We start from the raw sequence: 19354 nt of genomic DNA, 5'->3' as shown, positions 1-19354 counted from the left end.
CCCCCTTTAAGCAAGGGGATGACATCCAGAAATGGATGGCTGCTCTGGAGAGGGCCTGCACTGTGCAGAACATTCCCCAGAGTCAGTGGGCAGCTATACTGTGGCTCTCCTTTGATGGTAAAGGTAGAGATAAGCTCCTCACTACAAGAGTGGAGGATGCTAACAATTACCAGGTCCTGAAGAATACACTGGTTGATGGGTTTGGTTTAACCACTGAGCAGTACAGGTTGCTGTTCAGAGACACCCAGAAAACTCAGTCTCAGGACTGGTCTGATTTTGTGGATTGTGCCACTAAGGCTTTGGAGGGCTGGTTGCTGGGTAGCAAGGTTACAGATTACACAGGATTGTATAATCTAATGATGAGAGAACAAATTTTGAACAATTGTCAGAACCAGTTGCTGCACCAGCACCTTGTTGATTCAGATCTGACCTCTCCCCAAGAATTGGGAAAGAAGGCAGACAAATGGGTCAGGACAAGGATCAAGCAGAACCAGAACCAGAACCAGGGTGGTCAGAAGAAAGCAGACCAGAAGGGTAATGTTAAGAATGAGCAAAATGACCAGAAGTCTTCACCAGGTCCCCAACAAACCAAAGAGGGTGGGGGTCAGGCTTCCCAGAAGAAGAAGACTCAAGAAGGCCAGTCAAAAAGGTGGTGCCAGTACTGCAAAAGTAAATCTCACTGGTTTAGTGAGTGCACCAAAAGAGGAGGAGGACAAACTCCTGCCACTACAGCTCCTAAAGCAACTGCACCCCCTAGTACAGTCAGTAGTGGTAGTGTCACTCCCAAGGCATTAGTTGGGTTAACCTTGGGTACTGAGGGGTCTGACAACTTAGTTGGCACACTCACTCAGGCTGTCCTTGTCTGTACAGGGGATATGGATATGTCCCCTGAAATAAGTCCCAATACTTTGGGCAAATACAGGCAGACACCTTTGATTAATGGCAAGATGGCTCAGGCCTATAGGGACACTTGTGCCAGTGTCACCATGGTGACACCTAACTTTGTGGACCCTGGACAGATCATGCCAGGTACTGATTTCCTGGTGACCAATGCCAGCAATGTCACTACTAGTCATAGTGTGGCAATTGTAGCTTTCTCCTGGGGTGGAGTGAAGGGACAAAAGAAAGTTGTAGTCAGTTCAGACCTCCCAGTTGATTGTTTGTTGGGCAATGATTTGGAGTCATCACAATGGTCAGAAGTGGAGCAGAGGACTCACATGGAGATGTTAGGCTTGCCAGCACATGTGCTTGCTGTGACTAGGTCACAGGCCAGAAGATGCCCCACTGAACAGGTGCTGGATCCTGAAATTAGGGACCAGACACCTTCCAAGAAGAAGAGCAGTAAGGGTAAGGCTTTGCCTTCCCCCTTGCCCCAGGTTGAGGATCAAGTCTCTGAGGAGGCTGATCTAGAAGAGCTGAGGGAAACTGAGCCTAAAGAGCTTGAACTTGATCAAGTTGAGTTTCTGGGCTCAGGGGGACCCTCCAGAGCAGACCTGGGGAAGGAACAGTTGAGCTGCCCTTCCCTTGAACCCCTCAGACAGCAGGCTGCTGCTGAGGCTGCAGGGAATGCCACAGGTGCCCACAGGGTATACTGGGAAGATGGACTCCTGTACTCTGAGTCAAGAGACCCCAAGCCTGGTGCAACCAGGAGGCTGGTCATCCCCTTGTCTCTGAGAGGTTTCCTTCTCACCTTGGCCCATGAGATTCCCCTTGCAGGTCATTTAGGTCAGACAAAGACTTGGGACAGGCTTGTCTCACACTTTCACTGGCCCCATATGAATGAGAATACCAAGGAGTTTTGTCGCTCATGTGTCACTTGCCAAGCCAGTGGTAAGTCAGGTGGCACAACAAAGGCCCCCCTCATACCACTACCTGTGGTGGGGGTTCCCTTTGAAAGAGTGGGGATTGACATTGTTGGTCCAATGGAACCCCAGACAGCATCAGGACACAAGTTTATACTGGTGGTGGTGGACCATGCCACCAGGTATCCTGAGGCTATTCCCCTTAGGACCACTACAGCCCCTGTAGTGGCAAGAGCCCTAGTTGGAGTGTTCTCCAGAGTGGGTTTCCCTAAGGAGGTCGTTTCTGACAGAGGTACAAACTTCATGTCAGGATATCTGACTGCCATGTGGAAAGAGTGTGGTGTGAACTACAAGTTCACCACACCCTATCATCCACAATGCAATGGGCTTGTTGAGAGATTCAACAGGACCCTGAAAGGGATGATTCATGGACTACCTGAACCTCTTAGGAGAAGATGGGATGTCCTGATCCCCTGCCTCTTGTTTGCTTACAGAGAGGTCCCACAGAAGGGGGTTGGCTACAGCCCTTTTGAGCTTCTGTATGGGCATCCTGTAAGAGGACCCCTGTGTTTGGTGAAGGAAGGATGGGAGAGACCTCTCAAAAAGCCTGCAACCAACATAGTGGACTATGTACTTGGTCTCCGCTCCAGGATGGCTGAGTATATGGAGAAGGCATCTAAAAACCTTGAGGCCAGCCAGGAACTTCAAAAAGCTTGGCATGACCAAAAGGCTGTACTGACTGTGTACCAGCCAGGACAGAAGGTGTGGGTGCTGGAGCCAGTGGCCCCAGCAGCTCTGAAAGACAAATGGTCTGGGCCCCACACCATCATTGAGCAAAAGGGAGAGGTTACCTACTTGGTGGACCTTGGAACTCCCAGGAGCCCTCTCAGAGTGCTCCATGTTAACAGGCTCAAGGCATATGTTGACAGGAAGGACATGAGCTTGCTCATGGCCACAGATGAGGGACAGGAGGAAGAGAGTGACCCTCTCCCAGACCTGCTCACTCAGAATCCTGATGATGGGTCAGTTGATGGTGTTGTCTTTTGTGGCAGCCTCACTGAACATCAGCAACAGGATTGCAGGCAAGTTCTGCAATCCTTTCGACATATGTTCTCTCTGACACCCAGCCAAACTGATTGGTGTACCCATGATGTTGACACTGGAGACAGTCTGCCTGTCAAGAGTAAAATCTACAGGCAGCCTGATCATGTTAGAGACTGCATCAAAACTGAAGTGCAGAAAATGTTGGAACTGGGAGTCATTGAGCCCTCAGATAGCCCTTGGGCTAGCCCAGTAGTTCTAGTGCCAAAGCCTCACACCCAGGGTGGTAAGAGAGAGATGAGGTTTTGCGTAGACTACAGAGGCCTCAATGCAGTCACTAAGACTGATGCCCACCCAATACCAAGAGCAGATGAGCTTATAGATAGATTGGCTTCTGCCAACTTCTTAAGCACATTTGATTTGACAGCTGGGTATTGGCAAATCAGGTTAGCTGAGGAAGCCAAACCCAAGACAGCATTTTCTACCCCTGGAGGGCATTATCAATTTGTGGTAATGCCCTTTGGACTGAAAAATGCACCTGCCACCTTCCAAAGGTTGGTGAATCAAGTCCTCACTGGGCTGGATGACTTCTGTGCAGCTTATCTTGACGATATTGCTGTCTTTAGCTCCACCTGGGAGGATCACCTGGTCCACCTGAGGAAAGTGTTAGAGGCCCTGCAAAAGGCAGGCCTCACTATCAAGGCCACAAAGTGCCAGATAGGGCAGTCACAGGTTGTATACCTGGGCCACCTTGTAGGTGGAGGCCAGGTTCAGCCACTGGAGAGTAAGATACAGGCCATCAAGGACTGGACTCCACCAATCACCCAGACTCAGGTTCGAGCTTTCTTGGGCCTGACTGGGTACTATAGGAAGTTTGTCAGAAATTATGGGTCCATAGTGACCCCCCTTAATGACCTGACAAGCAAAAAGATGCCAAAGAAAGTTCAGTGGACAGCAAGCTGTCAGAAAGCATTCAATGACCTAAAGCAGGCCATGTGCACAGCACCTATCCTCAAGAGTCCAGATTACTCCAAGCCATTCATTGTCCAAACAGATGCTTCTGAGTTGGGTGTGGGAGCTGTTCTGTCTCAACTGAATTTTGATGGTAATGATCAGCCTATTGCTTTCATTAGTAGGAGGTTGACACCCAGAGAGAAAAATTGGTCAGCTATTGAGAGGGAGGCCTTTGCTGTGGTCTGGGCCCTGAAGAAGCTGAGGGCCTACTTGTTTGGCACTCACTTCACCATTCAGACAGACCATAAGCCCCTCTTGTGGCTAAATCAGATGAAGGGTGAAAACCCCAAACTGCTTAGGTGGTCCATTTCCCTACAGGGGATGGATTTTACAGTGGAGCATAGACCTGGGACTGATCACAGCAATGCTGATGGGCTCTCCAGGTATTTCCACTTAGAGCAAGAAGACTCACCTGGTCAAGGTTAGCTTATTGTCCCAAAGTTTGGGGGGGGGTCATGTAGGAAAGTAGGGTCTGCAATCCTATGATCACCCAGATTTTTGCTTTTTGCTGCACTGGTTTACGACTTTCCCTGGCTGTGGGCCTGCTAATCAGACCCACAGCCTAGCTGTTCTCTCTATCCAAATTGTACCCAGGTACTGAATTGGCACTGGGCCCTCTACAAGTCCCTGTACCCAGGGCTGAGGTGCACCCAGAAGTCTCCCAGGGGCTGAAGCATGTATTGTGCCACCCCTGGATTGACTAACTAAAACTGACACAACTGGCTGCACGACAGCTGGGGCAAGGTGGTGTACTCACCCTTTGCTTTAGATATAGTATACCTATATCTAACCCTAAAATGGACACACAGATCTCCTATCAGTCACTCCTATGGCAGGCCTTAACAATCCTGAAGGCAGAGTGCTTGGAATCGTGTGAGATGGTGCTCTGGCATGAGCTGAGCCCGTCTGCGGCTTTCGGGATCCATCCCTTAGCCGTTTCCATGATATCGCATACCATATACTCTTAAGTGCATTATAATCCTCGCGGTTATGTGCCAACTCTGGTATCGCTCTATCAAAACATGTCGAGTAAGGTGTCATACGAATTGGAATACTAACCCCTCGCCAATTCTGGCGACGGGGTTAGCATTCCACCCTTCTAGAGGGACACGACATGCCTGTAACCTATAACCCGGTTAAAAGTCAGACAGAGCCTTAGCATCCACAAAATGGATGCTGCCACCGAGACACAAGTCTGCCCTCCTGCTGCTGGGAGTCCTCCCAGAGCAGGAGATAAGGACAAAGGGTTTCCTGCCAGGGGCGGTGCCAGCACCGTCCCAGACAGGGTTTTGTGTATTGTAAGTAGGCAGGGCTTTAGAGGAAGGTGACTGCACGTGGCACCCCGGTGCTCACTGTGCATAGGCTGGCTGGAACCAGTTCCAGGGTCACTCCAGACCCTGTGCTGGGGAAAAGCCCGCCAAGGAAGTGGGTGTAACCACCCCCCTCCTAGTCCCACCCATAGGGCAGGACTTAGTCGCGTGCCAGCCCCTTTTTACAGGATAAAGGTAGAGACTGGCCCCCTTCCAAATCAGATCATCTTTGAATCCTGAAACTACTTTCTGCGAAAGGAACTCAAGACTTCTTCCTAAGATTTCTCCCTTGTGACTAAGGAGTAGTCACCCTGCATCCGCAGGCACCATCCAAGAACACTGCGGTCTGCTGTAAGTCCTTCCTCCGGAATCCGACTGCCCAGCTCGACGAGAACCGGCTTCCCTGGCACCTCTGACCTCTACCCACCTCTACAGCCCAGCTGAGAACCGTGGGTGCGACGAGACCTCAAGGGACCGGCCATCTGTAAGACTGCACGACTTCTTTCCAGCAAGCCCGCCGAGTAATCTACTGGTGAGTGCTTTGGGGTCCGAGAAGCCCCGACTCTGAGCAGCTCCAGCTCCGAAGTGCAGCCCCCCAGCATCTCCACGATCTGCGTGGGGCCCTTCTGCTTTCCGCTGCTCACCGCGTTGTTTGGCTACTAGCCCGTTGGCTTGTGGCCTTCCTGACGACGCCCGACGACATTTCTGCTGCTGGTCTGGTTGCTCCAGACTGGCCCTTGCTCCCTTCCAGAAGAGGAGCACCCTGGACCCTCCTGGTCCACTCAAGACGCCATTTTGAGTCCACCGCGTGGGCTTGAATTAGCCAAGGCTTGTTGCCCAATCCTGGGTAACTTCGACGCCAACGACTTCATCCTTCGTGGGACAGCTCGCACCTCCATCCTGGTCGCCGACAACGCCTCCTGGTCCGAGAGACTGCAGAGCCCAGCAGTGCCCACTCACCTGACTGCGGTGACTTCGCCCGGTGCCATCCTGGTGCCCACTTAATCACTGGCTAGTGATTCAAGAACTTGGTCCCCTCTGCTTTCAGGTTTTCTTCTTCCTTGATCCAGGCTTGGATCCATCGAACTTTCCTTCACTGGTCGCCTGCCAGCAACTTCTTCCTTCCAGGCTCCTGGTCCGGCAACGAGATCCCCGACGTCTTTTCAGACCTATGCAGCTGCAGCCCCTGGGCTAGGTAACTTCGGCACTCCGGTGTCCCAGCATAGCCTCACTATCCAAGGGTCAGGATCCACTGTCATTTTCTCCCTACCAGGTCGGGTTCGCCCGTGAACACTAACTTTGTGAATTCTAGCTTCCATAGACTTTGTCCCGCATCCCGCGTGAGAGTGCACACTCTGCACCCGAGTCCCCTAGGCCTCCTAGTAGTAATCTAACGATTCCCTAGTCCAGTCCTAGCGATTCCAAAGCCTATTAGAACTGTTACTTACCTGCTAGTAATTCGCATTCCACTTTTAGCGTATATGGTTTTTCGTGCCCCTCGGGCATTTGTGTAACGTGCTAACTTAAAAGTATTTTCGTAAGAGTTTTGTTGTGTGCTTAGCTCCCTGTCTCATAAAGAGCCAGGGTAGTCTTGTTATAAATAAATACACTGTTTATTTTCATAACAACTTGTGTGGTGTCCTTTCACTGGGTGTTCAAGGGGTAATGTGATGGTAAAACAGCTGGCTTAACACGCCCTCTAGAGTCTTAGCCTTAGACTGCTCGTATCCATGCTACTAGGATAGCTGGTCTATAAGGTTGACTTACAACCAATCATCAATAAGGGTTGTTTGGACTGATATATAGTGATCACTAGAATAGTGAGCACTGCACACCAGGCCAACTTCTCACAAAAAGCTACTAAGAAGTTAACACCAAGTACCTCAGCAATATCGCAAACAGCTAATAATGAACTTTCGGAGGCTTCATCACTTTCGGAGTTAAGCTCAAATGTAGACAGTGAGTCAGACAATGATCAACAAAGGGCACAGCGCTTGGGGTTTCGAAAATTCACCCTGGCACAGGAATTAGATTGTATGCGCCAGGATCGGAGGCAGACTCTACGCTCTGGTGCTCGAAATGCAAATACCAACAAAGCAGGAACAGGAAGCGGGGCGCAAGGCAGAGATGCAACAAACAGCCCAGACATGAGTACAAAGCCACCCAACAGAAAACCCCGCAAACAATGGAATCGCGAATAGATTTTAATTCCAATAGTAGTGATTCCCAAACTATGGACATCACAGAATGCCCATCAAAGCATTGTGCTATTGTGATTCAAGCATGTGAATCTATAAAAGTTCTGATACTAGAGAAGAAAGAGTTACTTACCTGTAACTGTAGATTTCCAGTATTGCTATATTTCATAGATTCACATGTGACCCACCCTCCTCCAAAAAATCTCCCCTTATAGCTATGGATTATTTTTCCCACTTGTGCTTTGAAAATCTGAGTGATTGAGCCTCTTTTGGGAGTATTATAGTAGGTGCTATTGCCTGATTGGGTGGAGTTTTTTAACAAGGACATAGATAGGTTACTAAAGTGATTGTTCATTGCCATTATAGCCTATGATGATACATAGGGCCCCATTAGGATGTCGGGCTGATCGCCACCGCCATGCGGGCAGTGGCGATCCGCCCAACATCCTTCCTCGCCCGCCACCTATTTCCCCCCACCATATTACTATGGCGGGGGGACCGCGGCGGACGGAAAGACTGCCCGCCGCTTTTCCGCCCTGACAACGAGTTGACCGGGCGGAAAAGGGTTCACCGCCATCCATATTAGGATGTGGGCGGGACCATGCTTTTCACCGCCGCCACAGAAAGGCATGCAGGAATGTCTTGTGGGGACCCGTTCCGGGCCCCCAAGGACTCCGGGGGTGGGGGGGTGCACATGGGGTACCTATGGTACCCTCCTGCACTTCTCTGTACAACGTGGCAGGCACCGCATGGTGCCTTTCACGTTGTGCATTGAAGTGCGCAATGTGCATTTTTTGCATTGCGGCGGGCAGTGCTTTCAGCACCGCCTGCCGGAATGTAAAAAATGCGGGATGCGCCCGCCAGTGTGGCAGGCGCATCCTAATGGCCCCCACGGGACCGTCGCCCTCATGGCGGGCGGCCCCCTTTTACGTCGGGATGGCAGGCGGACGAAGTTTGCCGGTCATCCTAATGGGGCCCATACTGTTTTGTTATGGTACTGTGGGACTCCAAGTTCGGCGATGGGGAAGGATTCAAGCATGTGAACCTATGAAAGATATCAATATTGGAGCAATACAGCTACAGGTAAGCAAATCATTTTCTTACTTATATGTGATGGTTATTTATTTATCTTTTCATTTCAATTTTTATTGCCAGTATATGGCTGTCACGTTTAGGCAGTGGCATGCTTTCTTTTTTTCCTATATTTTTGTGGCATATTCTTACAATAATACATGTATTTTTAACAACAGGCTTTGTCAAAGTCAATAGGTGTTGGCTCTAAAAGGCAGAGCTAATGGCTTTGCCAATGATTTTTGGTTATTGCATATAAACACATGCACCAGAATGCATGTGTCCCTGGCTATGTTGAAGTTGTTTCTATTAAAAAATATGCATTCTGAGATGACTATGGACGCCCAGCCATGACGCATGGGCATGCATGCTTCATGACCTTTGGTGCCCATTTTTCATTTACTATTCTAACATGTTAGAAAGGTGTATTGTATTAATGTACCTTTTGTTCAAGAAAATGAAAAAGAGCACTACCCTGAAAATGCAAACAGATGATCAGGTTGCGCTTAGCTGCTGTTCTGATATATTTTAAGCAGGCAGCTTAGCAATCCACAGAAATAATGAGCTTGCCTATACGTGTCTATATGGCCTTTATTTAAATATTGACAGTATTTAGTGCAAATTCTAACAACGTACCGTAAAATGTGATGTAAAATATTGGTTTTCCTTTCCTGTCATCGACTATGATCGAAAAAAATCTTGCCATAGCTCTTGGTTAATTAATGGGTCGGTTTGTAAGGTTTCTTTTTTTAAGATGTGTATACGTTTTCAAGAAATCTCGTGTTTCTGTATTTGAAGGAGGATACCTTGCCCCAGTGTCCCATCAAATCTTGTTGCCCATGGGAACTGTTTTGTGAACTATTACTGACTGTGATTGGAGATGGGTGTGTGTGCTCCGAGGCTGTACATTTTTAGGTGCCTTTTTAAAAAAAATTCCAATACGATTCTCATAGATTACACAGGTAGTGCTAATTTACCCCGATGTGGTATTTAGCAGCATATTACATATTGTAAGGGTTATGTTGCTGCATTGTTTTTTTAAGAGGTCAGTGAAGGCTGGGGCCGTAAAATTGGTGTTCCTAATTTGTCTCTATAAAAAATTGAATATTCATTTTGCTACACAAATGAAGAAGTGGAGCATAATCACACCATTTAAATGTGTGATATGCTAGTATGCAGTCACAAACACTAACTACCAAAGCTGATGTTAAACACAGTCTTCAAAAATGCTATTCTGTTGTTCCTTGATTATGTGAGCCACAGAGTAGACGCGCATTTAATTATAATCCTTCTCCTTTTTCGACTCTCAACAGAACCCAGATCAACTTCACAGTAGCCATTGATTTCACAGCTTCAAACGGTAAGTAGGATGATTTGGCTATATAAACGTGTAGGTTTGCTAACAACTAATTATGTTGCTCATTGCTGTTTCACTGTTCTCTCTGGACGTTTTAAATGTTTCTGTGTCTGCAATGAAACGTGATTTTTGTATTAATATATGAATTACAAACATTAGTGTTGGCTGTGTGGCTTTCATAGCTCGGTGACAAGTCAATACTGTTACAAGTAGCTAGCCTTTTTAGTGAACTTTGGCAACCTTCTTTTGCATTCTTCCATGAGTTTCAGGCGTTTTGGTTTGTTTTAGTAACCCGCATATTTTTTTCTGCCTATGGTCATCAAGATTCATGCTTTAGATCGTTTTATCTCCAAGACTTCCCCTCACCCTCACATGGGACAAAGCTTCTGTGTGTGAGATTCATGGTTCCAGTTCCAGGACTGAGATCTAGCTCAGCCAAAGACCACATCTAACCCACATATAAACAACCAGTAAACTAAGTAAAGTCCTCGAAGCTATCCAAAGCACAAGACAGCCCTATGGTATGGCATGGCAGGCAAACTTTAAGATAAGACCTGTTAGTTTCTAAAGCGTGATCTACGTATAACATAGCTCCCCGGTACCGTGAGACAAAAATATCACATCCCATGCCAGTAAAAGCCCAAGTCCAAGAGATATGGAACTTAAAAACATTTTCACTGTTTGGGAAGCATCAACCATAGCTGCTGCTTTCACATTCCTCACGTTTGGCAACAGAGAAGTAAGTTACTTCAGTGTCCAGATTATCAAGATTGTTTTGCAATGGGCAAATGCATCCCAACCAGGTTGGACATTCTTTTTAGGTACCCTTTTCGAAAAATCCAAAACAGATATAACACAGGGAACTCTATGAAATTGCAAATGCCTTAGTTATCCAAAATTAAGATGTATCTATTGAACTCATTGTGATCCTTATAGCCTGGGCTGTATACCACATCACCAACCTGCGTACAAGAACCCTTATAGTAAAAATAAGGTCTGTCCAGACTCATCCTGTGTGTTTTCTCAAGGTCATAGGTATCCATTAGCACTCACAGAGGTGTCAAATAAACCCAGTACAGACAACTACAGCTCGAGTAACCATGGGAAGAATTACAAGCAGAGGTGTAACCCATACCCATCTTCGCATTCATAGTGCCAGTGTAGTGCACCTCTAAATCTTATTTCCACTAATTTATACAGTCTTATTTACAGGCAAGAGGCTGCATCACAAAGGGGTATAATTGATTTGCTTCGGAGCAAATGTTATGTAGCTGTCCATATCAGCCTTGAAACATTTTTTATGTAGGACCAAAGTAGCAGCATAAATACTCCTTTCACCATCAAAATGGAAAGTCAAAAATTTTTGTAGAATTTACACAAATGACCCCTAGCTGAATTCCGAATTGTATATACTTTTCAGAAATTTATAGCTTTCCATGTATTCGTTATAGGTTTCCCACCCATTTCTACCACTAAAAGGAAGGAGGTTGAAAGCACAAAAAATAGGAGAAATAGTCTATGTCCCAGTAGAATGCCAAAATTGTGTTGAAAATATTGATTTTGTGAAAGAAAATCTGCCTGTTGGCGAAAGCTGGGAAAATGGTAATTTTAACACCACAAATCCTTTGTTGATACCATTTGCAGGGAAAAAACAAGACGCTTTATTCTGCAGCACTTTTTTTTTATTTTTCCTCAGAAAACCAAATTTAGCTGTATCTTGCCTAATTTTTCAATCCCCTCCGGGGGAATACATAAACCCCTGGTGCCTTTAGAATTCTCAGGGAGTTGGAAGAAAAGGACACAAATTTGGAATGGGTACCTTATGTGGACAAAAAGTTATGGGGGCGGAACTACCCCAAATAGTCAAAAAAGTGCGTGGCACAGGAGTGTGGGAAAGGCCAGGCAGCAAAGGGGTAATAGGTGCCACCAGCGGCAGCAAAGCTTCCATTAACTAAGTAAATGTTGGGAACAATTTCATCGACATGGAAGATGGTGAAGAATCTATAGCTACACCTAACTCACCTTCTATTAAGATTTGGGGTTTCTGGAGGAAGCTGGTCTGGAGACTGTCGTCATGCAACAGCCGTGTGCTAGCTGCAACAACGGTTATGGGTCGATGGACCTTTGCAACTCTCAAAATTTCAGAGCAGGCACTGAGTCCCATGCAAAAACAGAGTTTAGTAAAATTGTTAAATAGACACTTAACATCTTAACATCTTATCCCTTATACACCTATACTTCATTTATTAACAAATTGTGCGTCTTTCTTTCTTTTTTTAAATGTAGAAAGCATAAGAGCTGTGGTAGAGGGTCAGCCTTCAAACGTTAATGATGTACATTTCTACTGTTTATGCTGTTCAAAACAGACTGAAAGTTCCAACAACATCCTGCTGCATCTTGTATGTAAAATCATGAAAACGGATGGTTCAAACATAGCCACAGCGATGATCGCTTACTCCATCGCAACCATGTTTAATCAAGTGGATATCACCCTCGGCGATCGATTCATCACGCAGAGTAATAACATGTATGCCTACAGAGCCTACATCAAAAGTATTCTAAATTACAGTAGCGATGCCCTTGACCCACAGCTTTCAGTGGGGATCTTCTACAAGGATACATAGGTACAGTTTGAAAACAAGGAGCTGGACGGTGACAAAGGTTTTATAAAAAGAGCTAGGTTCACCGCAGGCAGTAGACATTTCGACAACCTATGGCGTTTATATTTAAACTTCTTCTTCCAAGATAAACTGCTCGTCAATGGTATTGATCTTAAGATCAAACTTAACTGCAACAAGGACTCTTTCTGCCTCATCAGCGGGGATGTAGAACAGTATAAACTGGACATACTGTCCGCGAGCTAGTTTGTAAAAGATTGAAACTGTCACCAAGCATCTGACTAGCTCACGCTGATGCTTTACAACTATCGAACACTCAACAACACAGTTAAAAGAGTAGCTTTGAAAGTATTCGGCATTCCCACTGATACCAGATGAACACAACAGTAAAATGTATTTTTGGTGCAACTTCCCAAACTTATTATCATCGATTTTGTCGACGATACCACTTTTAGAATCCTCCATCCCCCAAACCCCTTCAATTTTAAACACTACGACATCGACTACGTGGTGTTGGTCCACAAGGAATCTGTGATTCCTGCAAAACCTTACACAGCCAGGTTTGATACCTCTAACTTTATCAGGGACTATCTCAATCTGGTTTTGATAACTGGGAAACACCTGTGGGACTGCAAGGTAGTCATGTCAAGAGAAGGATATGGGTCAAGATACACACTGTTTGCATTCAGTCTGACTCCTGACATGGAAGACGAGGTTCATTATAACTTGGTCAAAAATGGAAACATTAAAGCTGAAATACGGTTTAGTCAACACTTGCCTGTGAATGTAGACATGGTCGGATTTTCTGTATTTGACAGCTTCATTCAGGTCAACCACTCCCGGCAGACTTAGTTTGACCATCTTTAGAATATTGTGAAATGGAAAAGGCTCAGGTTCCCAAGCTCTTATGCTTTCATAAATATGCTAAGAAATGCTTTTTAGGTGTTTTTCCAAGTGATGGGCAACCTGGGAAAGACCCTGCACCCTCATCTTTAACACAGATTCACATTACAAGGGTGGAACCCACTGGGCTGCCCTGTTTATGGATATTGAGAAGGTTACAGTGTTTGATAGTTCAGCAGAGTTCCCTGAACATAGCATCTATACAAAACCTATAATCAATCATGCCTGTTTCCGGTCCAGGAAGGACCTGGCCTGGCAGTATGGGCTGAACTGTTCCCATTGGGCGCAGGGTCAAGACTGATTTGCATATGGCTGGGTCCAAACTGGAATGGCATGGTGAGCAAAAAAACTATGGATTTAGGCCCAGATCTTTGTCCTGTGGTGAATGTATGACATTGTTCTGCATTCTGTCCATCAATTGTTCTTTTTACAGGATTCTGTAGCCATCATATGGGGTGAACATTGCATATATTTTATTTTTTAAATGTCAGAGGGTATGACGTTTAGAAATTTCTTAAGTCTATATTCGAATGATCTTGTTAACAATGACAGTATAGTTGTGAAATATGTAAAAGAAAACTCTCGGGCTAAGGTGCGCTCGGTTAAAACAGAATACATCATTTGTCAAAATTGTAAGGCAGTGTAACACATGTATGTGTAATGGCTGCTGTCTAAAATAAAGGAATTTAAAACATAAATTCAGACTCCACATTTGTTTTCATTCTCATCTCCAACACCATAATTAAAATGCTTTAAAAGATGACAGAATAGGGTTGAACAATTAAGTATTTATTACAATCAGTTTTCTATACCTCTATTATGATGATAGACTTACCAAAGAAATAGATGAAGAAAAATCAGGCACATACATTGTAAAACTATACATACATACATTGTAATGCCTATACCAATGAACAAAAAGTCCTCATACACATCACGCGGTAAACCAAGTGTGCGACTTGATCAATGTATTTTTCTAGATTCCGCAGACTTTGCCGGGGTACTCCAAAAGGGGGATAGGCGTGGAACGCTAGAGGCTGCTGGCGATGGAGAAAATGGGGACTTAAAAAATTAAAGCAGGCATCTGTAGTCGCCTTTACACATGAGCTTCGAAAGGTTGTTGAGTTCCACATAGAAACTGATCCCAGCCTTTAGGAGAATTCTGGTTGGATAGGGGTTTGGTGTGCGTGAGACCTTTGACTAGATCGTCCATATGGGACCCAACAGTCGGCTGCCCTTTGCAGATTAATTTAGCCCACTCATGCCACAAGGTCAGGTCTTTAGAAGCAGCCATTTTACTCAACAGCATTTGCGCTGCTCCACTGAACCTTTGACTAATATTTTGTAAAAGTCGTTCAACTAAAATGTCTTAAGGTTGGGGACTGTTCTTGAGGTGCTGCTGGTGTGGGTTGAGGCTGGTCAGAGTCAGGGGTATATTGAGTCAGCTTGTTTTTTTTCAGTATTTCACTGCTTCTAATAGTGTACAACGTTCTGAAAGGCGCTGGAGTAAAGACCGGATTTGTCATGACGTTTTAAATCAGTAAGGTTCAAAAGGTCCCTAATCTCAGCATTGAGGCGTAGAGTCTCCTTTTTCCTTATATCCCAGGCGTCGCCCGTAGATGGCTCCAACTGTTGGTGGGGAACCAAGTACACATTTTGGGCATGATCCATCACTGGCCAGTTAGGAGGCTTGTAATTAATGGTATATCTATGCCTAACAAAGAACCTATATAGCCACCCGGCTGTTTCACCAGTTTCTTCTTGGAAATGAGGGACTCCCTTTTATGGATGTATGTCATGACCAACGCTGGCTTTACACTGCGCTACCATTACAACGCATCCATCACAACGCAAGTCGTTACAACGACTTGCGCTGTAGGTGCTGGATTTAGGAATAGTCTGATTTACTATTCCAACTCCAGCCTACGTAACAGTAGGGAAGGTGTTGGAATAGTAAATCATACTATTCCTTAGTATATAGCGCCATCCAGCGCAAGTCGTTGTAATGACTTGCGTTGTGATGGCTGCGTCGTAATGGTAGCATGGTGTAAAGCCCGCATTGTGTTTAGCTTGATTTCTGAACGAGCCGCCTCTAAATCGTCAGAACCCACACAAAGAATGCTCTTTCTTTGCTGGAGGCTAGCTTTGACTAGCATTTTTAGGAATGCTAGATTATGCTGAAGGCACGCAGACATGGTTAGCACAATATATTATAAGGTTTAGAGTGTAAATGTTATGCTAGTCATTTTAATGATTCTTTTTGTAGGCTTTGTGTCTGGTTTTAGATGCGTGAAGTGACAGGGAGGTCTGGGTAAAAATACCAGCACGCAATCTGTTGTCTTCTAGAGTATTGGGTTTCAAGTCTACCAGTAAGTAGCCGTGTGGTTGCAATGTAGCTTCGTGAAAGGTTTACAAGAAAAACTATGTGTTCCCGGGTATATCTGTTTAGCTATGATAGTTATCTGCTGTTTGTCACTGGGATTTTTAAATAAAGCAAGGTATGAGGCATTGAGAGCTATAGATCCACTACTTTTACCCCTGTAGAACAAGTTCTGTTCGTAGCATATGCTTAGATTGCGGTATGAATATTGAGCAAAAGCTTTCTCTATCTCAGGGTTAAGATTTTCTACAATCCCCATGTTTACAAGGTCCTTAGGTAACAATGCATCATCATTGACATTACTAGGTATCCCTTCTATTATTTTGATGTGTGGGATCCTTAGGGATAGTTCAGTATAAATATCTTGCCAGCATGAATAAAGCCATACAATATTGTTAGGGGTTTGGGATAAAACCCCTGGAGCATTTTCTAATAGCTTTTTTTATAAAATACCTTTTACTCCAATTTGATGAGCCTGCTAACATTTTGGAGAAGGGATGTTGCAATCAGTTGTCCATAGTGGTAGGGTTTTGTAGTCCTCAGTCAGGACCCTTTTATCAAACCCTATGCTCAAGGTTTTATGTAGGGGTTGGGTTGTGACTTCCCACCTTTTTTTGGCCTGGACTAAGCTAGGATGATAAACAACTATTGTTTTATCATTTTAATGGTCACGTGATGTAGTGTATTTGTTCACCAGAACCTTCAGACTGTCAACATTGATTTTAAGGTTGATATTAACATTGAAAGTGATGCCTTTGACTTTCATACATACTTTGTTTTTATTGGTTCTGTACGGATAGATTTTGGCACCTGACGAGATCAATTCAATGATATACTTGTCCTTTTTGAGTTCGATGGTCAGATCGCTCAGATAATCATTTAGTGGAGGCTCTTCATTCCCTACTTTACTCACAAAAATAACTAAGTCTGTATTGTGATACAAACACCTGTCCTGAAGTTTATCCTATACATTGTAAAGCTCTAAACCAGCGTAAGTGGTTGTGAAATAAGCTATGAAGATGTTTATATTGTGGGGTACTCTTTTTTTTGGTGTGACAACATCTTTTTTTTTTTAAATCTTTTCATTAAAGTTTTAATACAACAATACAGATCTGCATGTGTTATTGTACAATCGCAATGTCCTTTCTGTACAGTCACTTGTTAAACAATTCTACTTTGATACATATTTAATTCCACAACATAACACGTCTTCATTCAAATCACTATCATCTTCTGGGGGCGAACAGATGTTTTCCCTGTACACGTTTCACTTTCCCCACACCCTAGCACATTTGGGAGGGCATTTCCTATTTATAAACGTGGCCTTCTCCGCCATCATGACCATATCCATGTCCCTACCCCACTGCATTATTGTTGGTACTGTTCCCACTCCCCACTATTACGCTATGTTCCGTTTAGCTATTGTCATGCCAGTTGTAACCCATAGGCATTCGGCATGGGTAAGATCTGTCGGACCCCATACACTAAGTATGGAGCACTGAGGCTCAAGTGGGACCTGTTTCTCTGTGACGTCTGCTATTGAGCCTAACACTTCATACCAGTTTGGCGCAAGTTTGGGGCATTCCCATAATGTGTGATAATAGGTACCTATGTCCCCGCAGAGACACAGACAGCTTGGGTCAGGGGCCCTTCCCATCTTGTGTAGTACCATCCGTGTGTAATAGGTCCTGTGTAATATTTTAAACTGCACTAATCGCAGTCTAGAGGAGATTGCCACCTCTTTTGGCGAGGCTAGCGCCTTGCGCCAGTCAGGGTGGTCCATATCTCCTACTTCGGACTGCCAAAGTTCCCTGAGTCGGGCGAGAGGGTCCGGTTGGTTGTTAAAGATTTTTTATGTCAGTGAAGTTGCTTTTTTGTAGAGGCATTTGGTAAGTAATCAGTCATCTAAGGGGGAGGATTCCGGAAGCGTCTCATCTGTGGGAAGCGCTGTTTCAATCGCATGTTTAATTTGCAAATAACCAAACCGTTCACCTGGAGCTGAGGGGTACTCTTGTTTATTTCCAACAGAGAGCTGCGGGCTCATTGTCAATAAACTCTTAGCTGGACACATCGTAACAGGGTTCAAAAAGGTACTTGAACAGTTCGTCAGGATTTGTGATGATGGTTGTGTTTGATAAGTTTGTACGCTAGGCGAATTTACCCCATAAGGAATAGAGACAGAGCTTGGCTAGCTGACTTCTGGTGGGGTTGACCTCTGTGAACTCGGGTCTCAAGTGTATACCCTCGTGAGAGTGGTAATCATCAATGTACTTTTGCTTAGAGGGTTCATTAATGCACCATTCGGGATACCTAGGTGCCTCCTGCTTGTCTCTGAGAAATGAGTTAATATATTCAGAAAAGAGCTGGGTTGTAGTCCTTTCGAAGTGCCTAATTTCCAGTATTTTTCAAAGTCAGTACCCTTTATCTAGCGTGTTTTGTACCTCTATGCTATACCATATCCCCATGAGCACCCTTTGTGCATCAGTGTGTGTGCACTCACTAGTCTCTTTACTTTCAGTGCACGTTTGACATAGTGGGAACATTAGCTTACCATCAGGTTTGTAGGGTAGAAAGTAAAGCCCAAGGGATAAACAGATTAGATATTTATTGAGCCATGGGTTTATGGTCCCCATATAGGATTGTTGGGGTGTCCTAAGAGGTATAACTTCAGCTTGTTCACAAACAGGTAAAGACTGGTGAAATCATAATAATGTATTTCTCACCCTCGCCCATGGTCCTGTACAGTTGTATAGCATTTGTACGCCCACCGAATAAGGCTTTGAGATGCTCCAAAGGTTCGGGTAACTCGTAACTCTTAATGAAAAGCTGAGTTCTACATCTGCTGTTAACATTTTGATCCAATCATGCTCCCATAGGGATCTCATTACAAAGTTGCAATTTTCAACATATTGAGCCTTCACCAGAGTAAGCCTGTGTAAGTGTTCAAACTTGGCACCCAACAGTCTGATAAACTCATGGGGTTGGTAACAAAGCTGACAACCATGGGAAAATCACCAGTTGTATTCAAAGGCTGTTGGCACGCTGTTAATTACGGCGTACCCTTCTAGGTAATAAGGATCCAAACTGTATTCACCTCCCTGTAGGGTTTGGTGAAAGAAGATATTTTCCTTGTCGTACATGAGCTATTGGATAGATGTTGTTGAATAACGTTTCTGTTTACTATTATAGAGGTAGGGTGGTAGGCTTTAAAAACATGCTTGTAGATGGACATATACATAGAAGCCGAAGTAATGTTCTTAAAAGGGCCTATGTACTCCATGGACTTTGTCATCTTGAGTGTGTTGGGGTCCCAAACCCTTTTCCTGTCAGTCTTCTCCACCACGTCTCTGAGAGATTGCAGGCTTTTTGCAAGATCATTACAACTGCCTGACAGTAAGCTTTCAACTCTGATTGAAAGTGAAACTTATTTTCATGGTTTGCACCATAACATTGTAGGAAACTGTCTTTCTCCGCCAGCATCATATACTCAACACCGTAACTGTTGGGCGGAAGCTGTGGCATGGGGCCCTCATAATTCTGATTCACCCATATGTTAAAAAAGTGGGGGGAATAACCTATAGACCCCGGAAAACCAAAGGCTTTTGGCAACTTGCTCAATTTCATGGGCAGAGAATCCATGGTATCTATGAACCTTATTTG

The 19354-nt window shown here is 44.9% G+C and overlaps 1 protein-coding gene across 2 annotated transcripts in view; it reads left to right on the top strand.

The window, feature by feature from the left end:
* Positions 1-19354, top strand: part of CPNE8 (copine 8) — a 1123798-nt gene that overhangs the window by 880340 nt on the left and 224104 nt on the right. For both annotated transcript variants that reach the window (XM_078679874.1, XM_078679883.1), the window contains one exon: positions 9750-9796. In XM_078679874.1, the coding sequence (XP_078536000.1) occupies positions 9750-9796 (47 nt within the window). The remainder of the gene's footprint in view (positions 1-9749; positions 9797-19354) is intronic.

The sequence above is a fragment of the Lissotriton helveticus genome, chromosome 1_1, assembly GCF_964261635.1.
Source record: "Lissotriton helveticus chromosome 1_1, aLisHel1.1, whole genome shotgun sequence".
Lineage (NCBI taxonomy): Eukaryota > Metazoa > Chordata > Amphibia > Caudata > Salamandridae > Lissotriton > Lissotriton helveticus.
Note: the sequence above shows the minus strand (reverse complement) of the source record. Positions and strands in the feature narration are given on the sequence as shown.